Source organism: Martes martes (genome assembly GCF_963455335.1).
Source record: "Martes martes genome assembly, chromosome: 4".
In the NCBI taxonomy this organism is placed as follows: Eukaryota; Metazoa; Chordata; class Mammalia; order Carnivora; family Mustelidae; genus Martes; species Martes martes.
This window is the reverse complement of record NC_137891.1, coordinates 171337202-171351768: the sequence shown is the minus strand read 5'-3', so window position 1 is coordinate 171351768 and position 14567 is coordinate 171337202. Positions and strand designations below refer to the sequence as shown.

General features: G+C 53.4%; 1 protein-coding gene across 3 annotated transcripts; it reads left to right on the top strand.

Moving 5' to 3' along the window:
* The first annotated feature begins 789 nt into the window (after positions 1-789).
* On the top strand, positions 790-12181 carry TMEM222 (transmembrane protein 222). 3 transcript variants are annotated; one of them, XM_080802551.1, is made up of 6 exons: positions 790-1012; positions 6737-6821; positions 8029-8060; positions 9611-9707; positions 9801-9922; positions 11077-12179. In XM_080802551.1, exons 1-6 carry the CDS (start codon positions 819-821, stop codon positions 11162-11164), a joined length of 618 nt encoding a protein of 205 aa, XP_080658677.1. In that variant the 5' UTR covers positions 790-818; the 3' UTR covers positions 11165-12179. The 3 variants fall into 3 exon arrangements, with proteins under 3 accessions (XP_080658677.1, XP_080658678.1, XP_080658676.1); XM_080802552.1 differs by having other exon boundaries at positions 796-1012; positions 9801-9931; positions 10718-12181; XM_080802550.1 differs by having other exon boundaries at positions 796-1012; positions 9801-9931.
* The last annotated feature ends 2386 nt before the right edge of the window (positions 12182-14567 follow it).

Below are 14567 nucleotides of genomic sequence, written 5' to 3'. Positions count from 1 at the left end.
TGCCTGCTTTATATTGGTTGTGTGTGATCTCGGACAATTAATGAACTTCCCTGAGCCTCAGTTTTTCCATTTGCTCGATGAAGGGATCGGATCACATCTAAGGTTTGAGATTTATTCCAACCAAGGTGATAGTCACACTCCTGCACACTGCGCTCTGCAAAGCCTCTTGCTTTGCACGGCTGCACGCATCCCTGCACCCCCACCCCCGTGCCACCTGGCAAACATCAAGACAGCTCAAATACCTCCCGGCAAGCCTCCCCTGCGTACACGCACACCACACAGCATTTCTGCCTGACCTTCCTCTCTCCGCTGCCACTGCCTCATGAGAGCCCACAGAATGGAAAGGACAAGGGACGCAGACTTGGGTTTAAATCTTGGCCACTCACCTCACCTCACCTCTTGGGCCTCAGTTTCTCACATGTAACCTAGGGGAAATACCTAAATTCGCATGTCGAACCAGTCTATGGGGATTAAAAACAATGTATGTCAAGTGCTTGGCACCTAGGAAGCGCTCAATAAACAGCGGCTCTACCACACCTCTTGGGAGGCCTCAGCGTACTGAATTACGAAGTTCTCGGTCGGTCTCTCGCGCTAGACTGCGCGCCACCTGAAGGCATCCCCTCCTCAGCGCTGCAGCGCGGGCGCAAAAACGCGAGGCCAACGTGCGCCGAGGCAGGAGGCTAGGCGGGCCGGGCCCAGAGAGATGCGGCCCCAATTCCCGGGGGGAAGGCGAAGCCGGCGGACCCCACCTCCGGGAAGTGACGCCACCGGGCGAGCGGCGCTGGAGCAGGGGCCGGCCGGAGCGGGGCGCGCGCAGCATGGCGGAAGCGGAAGGGAGTTCGCCGCTCCTGTTGCCGCCGCCGCCACCCCCGCCCGGGATGGCGGAAGTGGAGGCGCCGACGGCGGCCGAGACGGACAAGAAGCCTTTCAGCGGCTCGGGTGGCAGCACCATGGACGTGGACCGGAGCCGTTTTCCCTACTGCGTGGTGTGGACGCCCATCCCTGTGCTCACGTGAGTCTCCCCCGGCTTCCGCCCGGGGATGGGGAGAGTCGGGCGGCCCCGGGCCCGCCTCCGGTTTCGACGTGCTGCAAGCCCTTCCCTCGGGTCCGGCCCGCACCCCTCGCCCAGTCACCAGAACCCCGCCACCTACGCACTGCCAGTTTCTGCTGACGGATGGGACACGCTCCTCGCCCTCGTTACACCTGGTCTAGTGAGGGAGCAGGACAGTCGTAGACCGGCGGGAAAGGTTCTGTGGCTGGGAAGCGCAGGACCTGTGGGCGTGCAGAAGAGGGGCCCCTCACCGGGTCTGAGGAGACATCTTCATTCATTCAGTGCTTCATTCATTGAGCGAAAGCTTGCTGATCACTTCCTATAGGCTAGACTGACTCCAGAGGCGGGAGTGGGAGTGTGGCTGAGACCACACTGCCTCCTGAGATGTCAACATTGAAAAAGCCCCCAGACGTCTGGGAGTCCAGCCGTTTGTCTCGTAGGTGATGAGGCTGGAGATCACACACTATTTCAGTTGCAAAGCGAATTTAGGTCCCGGGGTATCTACCTCCCAAAGCAGTGTTCCTTCCATGGCCTCGTCCTTTGTCAGGAGAGAGAGCAGGTGCTCCTGTAGTGTGGCCGCCTTTTAGGGAGGAGGAGCACCTGGGTCAGGGGAGCTGGTTTGCTCTCCTACTTCAGCCTTGACAACTGATAAAAACACCCTTCGCAGTGCTGGACAATTGGCCAAGCTCTTTCACAGTCATTTTCTAAGGTAGGATTTCTGAGATGATGAAGCTGAGCTTCCTCTGTACCATTAAAGGTCTTGGTCAGGTTCACAAGCCAATGAGCAAAGGCATCCCAAACTCAGTCTTCGGACTCCATAACATGCTCTGTTTTGACTATCTCCCCTCACCTGATGAGACAGATTTGTTCCCTGTATCATAAGCAGCCAAGTGTTGTGGAGAAGGGACCATTTTTTGGCCTTATATGTTGATGATACAAAAATGACCTTAATTTTTCTATTATGTTAAAATACTTCATTTGTTTGTGTTTTCAAATGCTTATGCATTCGTTTAAAAGCATCCAAGTCTGATTCCTTTAAAAAATAAAAATTTTAAGAAAGTGTGTTCATTCATTCATTCATTCATTCAGTGTTCTTGTAACACATTTGCTGAATGACTCCTTTGTGCCCAGAGTAGTTCTAAGTGATAACAATATAAAGTGACAGATGAAACAGATAGGATTCTCACTGCCGTGGAGTTTGTTTTTTTTTTTTAAGATTTTATTTATTTGACAGAGATCACAGGTAGGCAGAGAGCAGGCAGAGAGGTGGGGAGGAAGCAGGCTCCCCACTGAGCAGAGAGACCAATGTGGGTGGGGCTCAATCACGGGACCCTGGGATCATGACCTGAGCTGAAGGCAGAGGCTTTAACTCACTGAGCCACCCAGGCGCCCCTGTCAAATCCTGGTGAAAGGAGATAGACGGTAAACAAGTAAGCTTGTAAGAGAACTTCTGATAGTGATTAGTGCTGTGAAGAAAATAAATGTTTACATGAGAATAACTGGAAGGGATAGTCAGGGAATATATCGGTTTTACTAAAAACATGTCTTCTTTCTTTAAGATCTCTGGTTTTTCCCTGTTCTCAGAAAAACATTCATAGAGTCCTCTGCTCTTCAGAGAGCTGATAGCAACATGAAATGGGGGCACCATAATCCCCCGTTACCTGGGCCAGGAGCAGCTCGCACCCCATTTCTGTTTGCATCTATGTGCATGTGTTCCTGCAGCAGGAAGGGAAGACAGATGAACGAACGAACCATCGTAGTGCATCGTGATGATTGCTGACCTAGGGTGCAGAGCTGGGAATAGATGTGGCACAAGGAACTGTCATCTGTCTTTGGAAAGGGGAGCAGAGAGGAGGCAACTGAATCCAAAACTCTGTCCACCCCCCTCAGAGATGTTGATAATTCTGCATGAAAAGCCAGATAATAGCTCCTGCTGCTAATAAAAGCAGCTAAGATTGGATACATACTCTAAACATCTTATATTCATCATCTCATTCAGTCCTTGGTCCTTACGTCAACCTAATGAAATAGATACTGCCATTCCCATTTTGTAGATGAGGAAATAAAGGCTTAGAAGCCTATGTGGGGCTCTTTCCACTGAGATAGTCTACCTTACCAGGTGGAGCTCTCCAAGGTCAGTAACTCCTTCCCTCCCTCTGTTCCTTCCTTCCATGAACAGTTATTGAGGGTCTGTTATGTACTTGGTCTGAATAGATAGCAGTCCATAAAGTCTCTGGACTTTACAGATTTCCGGCATGACTGTGATATGTGGGTTACTGGTCAAACCCAGACCTTCTCCCCAGCCAGATGAAAGGAACTGGGGCAGAGGCAAGGGGTGGGGGGGTTTTCTGAAATCAGGGTGTGAGAAGCCAGAAGAGCTACTTTCCCATAATTCCGGTGCCCATTCTGTGGCCACTGTAGCTCTTTAGCAATTTATTCTGTGCCAGTCCAGCCAATGAGATAGCAAAGGTTTATGGAACAGCTCATGGTAACAACATTGAGCAACTACCAAATGCAAGGAAGTGTGTCGGGCACTTTGCAAGCAGAGCCTGTTTAATCCTCACAGTAGCCCCCGCACTGAGGTCATTATTACTATCCACCTCTCACTGACAAAGTTGGGAATGAGTAACTTGCCCCAAAACAAAGTCAAGACTCAGCCCAGCTCCAGCTTCAGAGCCTGACTCCACTTTTAAATTCAGGACATTCATTCATTCATCATTTATCAGTCAGTGAATTCATACCTCCAACTGCATGCTAGGCACTGCTCTGGGGACTATAATAAATAAGAAAATCCATGCTGTCTTGGAGTGTACGTCCTAGTGGGGAAAGACCACAACCACAGAAGTTAACAAGATTAGTTCCAGATAGTAGTAGGTACTATGAAGAAATTAAAGCAAAGTAATAAGATCTGGGGTTCCTGGGGTGATGTGTGGCTACTCTTTTTTATTTTTTTTTAAAGATTTTACTTATTTATGTATTTGACAGAAAGAGAGAGATCACAAGTAGGCAGAGAGAGAGGAGGAAACAGGCTTCCCGCTGAGCAGAGAGCCCGATGTGGGGCTTGATCTCAGGACCCTGAGATCATGATCTGAGCAGAAAGCAGAGGCTTAATCCACTGAGCCACCCAGGCGCCCCATTGTGTGGCTACTCTTGAAGGCATAGTCAGGGAAGACCTCCCAAATGGACAGTTAAAGCTGAGGCCCAAATGATGAAAAGCAGCCAGCTGTGTGAAGCTCTAGAGGAAGAGTGTTCCAGATGAAGGCAAATGAAAAAGAGCATTGAGGTGGGAAGATTTGGTGTGTTTGAGGAACCAGAAGCAGGCAATGTTGCTAGAAAGAGGGTTGAGGTGATTTCAAGGGATAAGCAGGGCCAAACTGTTGGAAGGAGTTTTAAGTATATTTTAAGTGTAACAGGAAGCCATTAATGAGTGTGAAGCAGGGGATTGATGGAACCTGAATTACGTTCTCAAGAGACTGCTCTGACCCCACTATCCTTTCAGATTCCCCGGGCAGCAGACCTAGGAAGGCCTCTGTCCCATCAGTCATAAAACTGCCCAGTGTTCCTTTTAAGGATCTTTTGAATCCGTCTGCTTCTCACTACCTTACCACCAGTGCTCTGGTCAGGATCACCATCATCTCTTGCCAGTATTCCAGAATAGCCTCTGAACTGGCCACCCGCTTCCCTCCACTCTTGTCCCCTCATGTTCTCCAAACACAAGCAGAGTTCTGCTTTCTGCCTGATGACATCCTGTCCTTTCACGGCTTAGGGTTAAAAGTTACCTCCTCTGTGAAGTTTTTGCTGACTGCTCCAGCCCCTACTAATCGCTTCCTTGAGCTGCACCTCCAGGTTTTGCCTCCCCTTCCCGAGCAGGGTGCAGCTTTGAAACCAGTGCTGGCCACTGGCCCTGGAATGAGTCATTTTCCCCCCCTGGGAGTCCTTAAACTGGATCAGTCTGTTCAGCACCGAGGCCCTGTAGCACCTTGGTTCCCATGCTGCAGACAGATCAGGGGCTTCTATATGTTTTGCATATTGGGACCCAATTGAGATTTTGGTGTTTGTTTTTTTTTTAAAGATTTTTATTTATTTGCCAGAGAGAGAGAGCGAGAGAGAGTACACACAAGCAGGCAGAGAGGCAGGCAGAAGCAGCGAGAGAAGCAGGCTCCCCGCCGAGCAAGGAGCCCTATGCGGGACTCGATCCCAGGACCCTGGGATCATGACCTGAGCTGAAGGCAGCGGCTTAACCAACTGAGCCACCCAGGTGTCCCGAGATTTTGGTTTTTTAAAAAATTTGGACTTTAAGTTCCTGGATTGCACCGTGCTTTTGTCCTCATCGATGTCCTTCCACCTATTGTTAACTTCCTCATTTCCTCTAAGCAATGGTCCCTGAAACCCTCCCCCCCACACACACACACAGATTGGTGTTTTGTTGTTGTTGTTTTTCCTTAAGATTTTATTTATTTATTTATTTGATAGAGAGAGAGTAACAGCACAAGCAGGGGGAGCAGCAGGCAGAGGGAGAAGGAGAAGCAGACGCCCTGCTGAGCAAGGAGCCCGGCGCAGGGCTCCATCCCAGGACTGAGCCACCCAGGCACCCCCACAGATTGGTTTAAATGCCTCCCCCTCGCTTTTTATTTTTTAACTTTTTTACTGAGATATAACATATACTACAAAGTGGACAAATCTTAAATATATGGTTCAGTGAATTTTTGCATATATATATCTACTCATGTCACCCAGGTGAAGATAACATTTCCAGTACCCAAAAGACTCCCTTGTGCCAGTTAATTCTGCCACAGAAATCACCCCTCTTTTGCCCTTGAGCACCATAGATTAGTTTTACCTCTTCTTGTAGTTCGTATAAGCGGAATATTATGCATGGACTTTTGTGGAAGGTTCTTTCACTGCCTAATGTCTGTGAGAACATGTGTTGTAGTAGCCGAAGTGTGTTCTTTGTTCATTGTTACATATTATTTCATTTCATGACTCTATCCTAATTTACTTATTCATTTTACTCTTGTTGGACATATGGATTATTTCTAGTTATTTTTAAAATCAACCTTACTGGCGGGGGGTGGGGGTTGAACAGGTGCCAGGTACTAAGCAGGGCGGTTGTTGTGGTGAATCACTGAATCCTGCACCCAAAACTTGTATTGCTCTGTGTGTTACCTAGCTGTAATTGAGATAAAAACTTGGGGGAAAATTCAACTTTATTGGGATGTATTGTATATACAATGAAGTGCATACATTTTAAGTGTGCAGTTCAGTGAGCCTTGACAAATGTTTCCAGTGATGTTGAACGGAGGTGCTCTGGATTTTCTTGTATATGGCATTGGTGGACGTAAGCATTTGTTTCTTCTGGGCGTACACTCTGCAGTGGGTTTGCTGAGGCATAGAGTAATTGCCAGTTTTTAAGGCAGTAGAAACAATCACAGTTGCCCCCCATCCTCCCCACACCCCATGTTACCGGGATAGCCATTCTGTGGGGTGCAGTGGTGTTCCATTGTGCTGTTCCTTTGCCCTTGCCCCTCGTCTGTGCCTCCGCAGCCCTCCCCGGCCACCCTAGTTGGCATTCACTGCACAACATTACATTCACATAGTCTCACAGTGGGTGGAGTGTTCCCAGCGTCTGTCTAACCAGTCGAGGACCCCCTAAGTTTTGCCCCTTCTCTGTCCTTTTTTTCACAGGTGGTTTTTCCCCATCATCGGCCACATGGGCATCTGCACATCCACGGGAGTCATTCGGGACTTTGCCGGCCCCTACTTTGTCTCGGTGAGTTCCCATTCTGCCCCCCTCTGGTGGGTTCTGAGGCTTCAGTGGGAGACTGGCCTGTCTGGCCTGAGGCAGCTTTCCAGTCTCCCCAGGAGAATGCAAATACCAGACAGTCCTGGCCCTGGCCCTCTGCTCTTCACCAGTGTCTGACCCCTTTCCCCCTTCTCTTGCCTCCAGGACAGGCCAGGAGGGCAGTGTGGCCAGAAGGATTCTTAAATAACTGACCCAGTCCTTAGCCCACCCCTGGGGTACCAAGACATGGGTAGGGGTTAGAGGCAAGAGTGGAGAGTCAGACCATCCAGGAACCACATCTGGACCTTCAGAAGGTGGGAGTCACAAGGTGGGGACACCGGGGAGGCTGATGTGGTTCCCTGGGTGTGGCCATGGAGACGACGGGGTGGGGCTTCTAGAACGAACCAGCTATATTCTTAGGTCTGTTTCCTGGGGATGTGCCTGAGGTGGGGGCAGGGGGCCAGCTCCAGACGAGCAGGCAGCGTACTGCCTATTGCCGGGGTGCGGCTTCATCTCCGTGAGAGGCTGGAATGAGGAGCCGTGATGGTACCAGCTTGTTTATATTAATAGATGTCATGACAAAGGTCTTTTGTATATTTTATGGTAGTTCCTCTTTGACCTGCTCTGTCAGCTGGGTCTTCCTGATTCTGAACCCAGAATCTGCCCCAACCCTTACTTAGGAGGTCCAGGGCTTGGGTGAAACATGTCCGTCATTGGAAGCCTCTCGAGCCCCCTCCTCAACCAGCAGGCCTCCTCTGAATGATGCGGTCAGGCTGCCAGACACAGGAACCCTATGTGGGCCCTGTTGTCGGGTCAGGAGGTCAGAGGGTGTTGTCATTTGTACCACAAAGGAAACTGCCTCCCTGTGATCACTCAGAGATTGGCCAGAGAACTTGGAGCAAATGAGGACCAGAGAGGGTGAGAGAAGTACCTGGGAGCCACACAGAGGGGCTGTCATGGCTGGCACTCCAAGTCTTTGGTTTCCGGGTGCAGTGCTCTGGGCACTCCTGCTGTGATGTGACCTTCTCCCAGAAAAACTGTTGCTGGCCCTTTAGATGGTGTGCCAGCCCCAGAGCGGGGCCCAGACCCCACTTCTGCCCCCCTGACCTACCAACTTCTTAGTCACTGCACTTGCACCATGGACCACGTCGGTCTGCCAGGTTCTCCACTCACTTCTGCTCTTGTCCTTCCGCAGGAAGACAACATGGCCTTCGGGAAGCCTGCCAAGTAAGTGATGAGCACCCATGTGACAAGCTCTAGGGCTGGGCCTTCTGGGATGCGGCGGGAATCAGCACCCTGAGGATAGGATGAGGGCCGGGAGAGACAGGGTACACCGGAGCATAGCACCCATGCCAAGCACCTGCCCCAATCCTGGCTGCATTTTTACCCACAGACCATCTAGACGTTGCCTCAGCTCTGCGAGGTTGTATGCAGCTCCAATGGAAGGATAAGGAAAGAGAAAGGGCTGCTCATGATCACACAGGAAGTGGCAGAGCTGAGACTCACACCTAGGTGTCTCATTCCAAAATCTAGATTCTTCTGCCCCTCGGGAGTGAATGAGCCATTTAAGATGTAAAGGAGGCACTGCTTGGAACTCAGCTGGAAAGTTCTGGTTAGAATAAAAGTAGTCAGACCCTCTGGGAGCTATTGCTGTGTTTGGGTATTTGGAATCTTTGGTCTGTCTCCCTCCCTCTTTCCCTCCCTTCCTTCCTTTTTCTTTTCTTTTCTTTTTTTTTTTTTAAAGTAATCTCTATACCCAGTATAGGGCTTGAACTCACAACCCCCAAGATCAAAAGTCTCATGCTCCGCTAACTGAGCCAGCCAGGCACCCCTTTATTTCTTCTGTCTTGGGGGCCCACTCAGCTGTGGGCCTGGTGACAGCGTCTTAGTCATTGGTATGCTGAGAACAGCCCCTGTGGTCTGAGGCTGCCCCTGCCAAGTCAGGCCCCAGGGAGGAGGTGGTATGGTACCCGCACAGCCGAAACAGCCTGCACTGGTTCCCCGCCCCCTGCTGACTTCCACAGGCAGGCGGAAATGTTGGCTGTGGACCTCTGGGCTGGATGTCTGTGCCAGGCTGCTTTTCGGGATCAGTTTTCTGGGCACCCATTTCCAGGCAGGAGCCCCTGTGCAGCCCCATATCCAAGACGTTCCCCACAGAGCAGCCAGAGGGCGCCCTGCCCTCCCAGTATTCTCCTCTGGAGCCCCGCTGGGCACTTGGTTGTTTAGCACAGCTGTTCGCACCTAGCTTGAGATCAGTGAGCTTTTAGCCCCATGGGCTCTTCTCCTGCTCACCCCAATCTCCCATGTGGGAGGGGGGACAGAGAACTTGTGCTATGGATAAACTCTGGGTGACATTCAAGTCCCCCAGCATGTGGCCTGGCCTGCATCTTCCTCCCTCTGACTCCTCCAGCAGTGCCCAGACTCTTAACCACAACCCCCCCACCCCCGTATGAGCCGCTCAAGTCTGTGCCTCTCCCTCTGTGCGTGCTCCACCCTCTGCTGGGCACAGGTAACCACTCTTCCTTCACACTAGACGCAGATATCACCCCAGAAGCCTCTCACAGCCCTCCGAATGAGTTAGTCCCTGCCTTCCCCAGCATCCACATGACGCTGTGTGACAGGTGTCCACTGTGTGCCTCTTGCCCTGGGCTTTCCTCACCCCTGCGGCCTCCGCCCCCTCTCAGGACCCTGCACAGAGCAGGCATCTGGAACATTTGAGAGGCTGAGTGATGGTAAGAGAGGAGAGCCAGTGCCCAGGACCCCCTCTTTCCTCCCAGGTACTGGAAGCTGGACCCTGCTCAGGTGTACGCTAGCGGGCCCAATGCGTGGGACACAGCCGTGCACGACGCCTCCGAGGAGTACAAGCACCGAATGGTAGGTGGGCCACTCCCCATAGCAGGACCGGGGTGGAAGGTCCCCCACCGCCCAGCCTGGCCCAGCCTGACCCAGCCCTTCCCACGTCTCTAGCACAGTCTCTGCTGTGACAACTGCCACTCACATGTGGCGTTGGCCTTGAACCTGATGCGCTATAACAACAGCACCAACTGGAACATGGTGACGCTCTGCTTCTTCTGCCTGCTGTATGGGAAGTACGTCAGGTGAGCCGTCCAGCCGCCACTCACCCCTGGGGCCGCGCTCTCCCGAGGATCCCGTCAGGGCCCTTTGTGGAGTTCTGCAGCCAACAGGGCCAAAGCAGATGCTGGTTGGAGCCATGAAGGTTCTAGAGTAACTAGCTGAGTTCCTGGTGGAGAGGAAGGTGACTGTGCTGAAATCCAGCTCCACCTGGGTCCAACCCCAGGCCCGTGTGATCTCAGCCACCTGCCTTGGCCTCTCTAAGCTGCAGCTGACCTTGGTAAAATGGAGCTGATGGTTGTGGCCCCTCGGAGAGGCTGTGAGCCCTCAGAGCCCCGTGCACAGGTCAGGCAAACATGGAGACCCTCGAAGGAAGGGCTGGTAACTGCCCCCACGGGATTCCCTTCCCACTCTTCCTCATCAGAGGCAGGGTTCTGGGCAGGTGGCCTCAGTGGTGGCCTGGGAGGACCTTTGAAGCCACAACCTCAACCTGTAAGGTCAAAGGCATTATTCCAGTTTTCAGGTAAGGGGACACAGAGAGCTTGAGTGATGCATACACCTGGGCGCCAGCATGGGCCTGGTCCCCCCTGGCCACCTCTCCAGCCCTCCTGCTGGCCACATGCGTCATTAAGAGCTTCTGAAAAAGAGACTCTTAGGGGTCTTTTTTTTTTTTTTTAATTCCGAAAGTCCTTTAGCGGTCCCCAGAGAAGACTATAACCGCAGTCACACAGACACTGAGGCAGACATGACTCCCAGCCCCTCCGCTCCAGCCACAGCACTGCGCTGACTCCTGCCCATCCCTCTCTTCCCAGAGGGCCTCATTAGAGGGCTTCCACACGGAGACTCAAGACCTCCCCAGAGAGCTGATTGTGGAGGGAGCAGTGAGGCCCAGAGAGGGGTGGGTGCGTCTCTCGTGCCCGCCCAGTGTGGTGTCAGATGTCTCCCAGGAACCTGGAACAGCCCCTGCTCAGGACTGTAACTGGTGACTCTGCATCGTCGAGCCAGGCTGGCCCTGTTCCCTTGACTGACCAAGTCTGGGGTGAGGGAGTGGTTCCGGGAGCTTCCTTAGGGGCAGCAGCCCCATCTGGGCGGTGGGCGGACAGGGCTCTATGAAACACACCCCACTCCTCGGGCCCTTCCCATTTGGACTCCCATCTCTCCTCCCTGTCAGCGTCGGGGCCTTCGTGAAGACCTGGCTGCCGTTCGTCCTCCTCCTGGGCATCATCCTAACTGTCAGCCTCGTCTTCAACCTCCGGTGATGGCTGCCTCCAGGCCCTGAGCCCACCAGGTTCCTGAGGAGGCAGTCGCCACCCCTTTTGGTTCCAGATTTTTTCTTCTCACCCCAACAGGCAGGGATGGGTTTGCTGGTTTTGACCCAGTGGTCTGGGCCAGATGGGCTGAACAATGGCTGAAGATGAGCATGGGCGGGGGTGTTTGCTTGTTGTGTCTCATTGGTCACTGAGAAGCTCCCAGTCCCCTCCTTCCCAGACTTGTGACCCCTGCCCTTGAGGTACCCTCTTTGTTCACCTGTTGGAAAGGCCTTAGCTTGCCTCTGTAGAGCTGCTCCTGCCACTGCCCACTGGGCTCCCTCTGCCTCAGCCCAGTGCCCGGTGGGGAAGGGGAGCACATTTGGACCACCGGACAAGGCCGCACAGGGGCCAGAGCGGGATTTGGAGCGCAGCTGCCTGCCAGGGCTCTGGTCCCAGGGTGGGTGGAGTACGCTGAGAAGTCTCCACAAGCTAAGCTGCCCTGGGACCTTCACCACTAGTCTCTAGAATGGTCTAATAAGACTGGGTGGGCCCCCAGTCAGATGTCTACCAGAAGCTGCACTAGGGGCAGTTCATACCCCATTTCCTGGTGTCCTCCAGCCCCTGCAGCCCCTGCTTCCTCTTCTCCCTGGGCTCCCCAGCACGTGAGTCTCTCCCCCTGCAGTTGGGGGTTGGGGCTCCCCCAGCCAGCCCAGGGAGATGAGTGATGCTGACATGCCCAGAGTGACCCCCTGTAAACCAGAGCAATGTAAACAAAGCTTGGCTCCAGCCCCAGGCATGGGCCTTGCACAGGCGCACTGGTGATGGCCCCATGGGGCCGGGATGCCAGGGACCAGCCATCAGGGCAGCCAGTGCCGTCAGGGAGCTGGAGGGGAGCTGTTTCCTCCCACCTGCCACAGTTCCCCTTAACTTCAAGTTGTGGAAAGGGCGTGTGCTGCCCCTCACCCCTGCTCCGCGGGTTCCTTGTGTGGGGCTCCCTGGGCAGGGTAATAAAGAGTTTGACTCCAGAAGGTGTCTTGTCCTTGTTTTCTCCCTGGCGGGGGCCCTGGTTCACAAAGCCATGGTTGAGTCCTCGTTCAGTGCCTACCTCAGGCAGAGCTCATGGAAATGTCCGTTTCCCTCGGGTACCTCCCGCCTTGGGCCCAGGCTGTGGGAGCTCCTCACCCTTCCAGATCCACTCTCCCAGAGCCTTCTCAAGGCAGGTGAGTATGAAACCCTCCCACACTGCTTGTTGGGAAGAACTGGCAGCAGCACTGGGAGGTGGGGCCGGGCAGACCCGCGCCCTGACCTGTCCCCTCAGCCAGGGCTGCACCGTCTGGGATAAGCCAGGAGGATCACCCCAGCCGCTGGCCTCTGCCATATCCGGTGGTCATATTGCCAGGTTCCCCGTGCTGACCCCCAGCGATCAGGTCACGGCCCCGCTCTCCCAGAAAGACGGCAGAACCTGCTCATTTCTGGTCCTTTGCTTTCCACCTGTTGAAATCGTGGCCCTCCTTTCTAAGACTTGGCTTCAAAGCCTCTTCCTTGGTGACATCTTCCCTAACCCTGCTCTATGTCATGTGTCGTTTGAGTTGAACTCGCAAAGGATTTGGTCTCTGAATCCCGAGGATCCGTGGTGTCCATCCTGACGGCAGCCTGGAGGACAGCTGTAGCAGCTGGGCCCCATGGCCCCGGAGGGGCCTATAAGCTTATCACCCTTTGGAGCTAGAGTTTCTCCAGGGCAAGACAGAGCCCCTCACCCCCATCCCTTCATAGCAATTCCATTTTCAAAAATCAATGTTGCATACAGGAATTCATCTGAGAGTTGGCTGGAGGGAGAAAGAGTTCAGTATGGAGGACAACCACAGCAAAGTGGGCAGACAAAAGTAATAAGGCCTGATCCCATCCAACAGAACTTATTTTCTTAAATATTTAATTTATTTATTTGGGAGAGAGAGAGCAGGAGCTGAGGAGGGGAGGGGCAGAGGAAGAGGGAGAAGCAGATTGCTGGGCAGGAAGCCCAACATGGGACTGGATCCCAGGATACTGGGATCATGACCCCAGCCGAAGGCAGACGCTTAACAACTGAGCCACCCAGGTGCCCCCCAGGAGAACTTTAAATTAGCCTTGGGGAAACAAGATATAAAGAGGTGGCTGAGTGTTTAGTGTGTGCTAGGCCTCATAATAAAGTGTCACTTATCCTCACCACAGCCCAGTGAGGTCAGTGCTACCATCCCCATTTTATAGATGAAGTAAGTGCAGAGAGGTAAAATGATTTGCTCAAGGGCACAGAGGTAGGAAGAGTGGACCCATGTTCAAGTCCAGTAGCCTAACCTACTTCCAGAGCCCCCACTCAGAACCATGCTGTGGCCGGAGCACAAGGGGTAAAGCGGAGAGGCTGTTTTCCAAAGGGCTGGCTACTGTGACCACAGAGAAGGGAGAATGCATGCTGGAGGCAAGCCAGGGGACACTCCCCTGCAGCAGTCCCAGGAGATGGCTGCTGTCACTGCCTTTGTTTTATAAAGGCAGAGAGTAAGGCTTATAGAGACTGTCACTGATCCAAGCCCACCAGGGACCATGCACCAGAGCCAGAAGTTTAAGCCAGACCTGTTGGCTTCCAGGCTCCTACCTTCTCACCTAAGCCCAGTGCACAACCTGGAGGCAGGGGAGCCCTGGGAGGGGCGGCGGCAAGTGGGGAGAGCACTCCTGCAGCTGGGGACTAGGGAGCACCAACGGAAGCAGAGTCTTTGGGTAGGCTTCTAAGGATGTGGGAGACGAGGACATCAGAGCCACACTTATGGGGGGTCCTGGGAGTCAGGCTGAGGAGTAGGTGCAGCCCAAGAGTTAGTCAAAGTGTCTAAGGGAGGCTGGACTGGTTGGGAGCACTTTTGTGAACAAGCCACAGGGTCAACCTGGTTGTTTGCCAGCACCTTCCAGAGCTGAGGAATGACAGATCAAAGTAGGGCACTGAAAGACCCCTCCAATAGCCTTGCATAGGCAGGACTAGAGGGGCTGTGTGGAGGCCAGGAGACAGGGAGGAGGAAGGTTCCAGAAGAGGCTGGGCTGGTACTGACACCTGGGTAGTGCGGGAGCAATGGGAGATAGCTGGGGACAGGAGAGGGGAGAAAGGGCAGTCTGGGCGCTGGCAACAGGGGGCTGTTCGCAGCAGTGAGAACTTGGACATAAGAGAAGACCCGGTTGGGGGTAGAGGATACAGAGTTAGGGTCTAGAGCAGTGGGGCTGGGCCTAGCGCCGCCCAGGAGGCACATGTGGACAGGGAGGGGCAGTGGTTGTCAAAAGGGACTGTTGGAGAGGGGCCCCCTGGTACCCCTCTATGCTGGCTGGGCACTTTCTGGCCCTTGGAACAGGCTCTTCACACCTCCACCCCCAGTTTGCATAGGAGGAAATTGCAGCT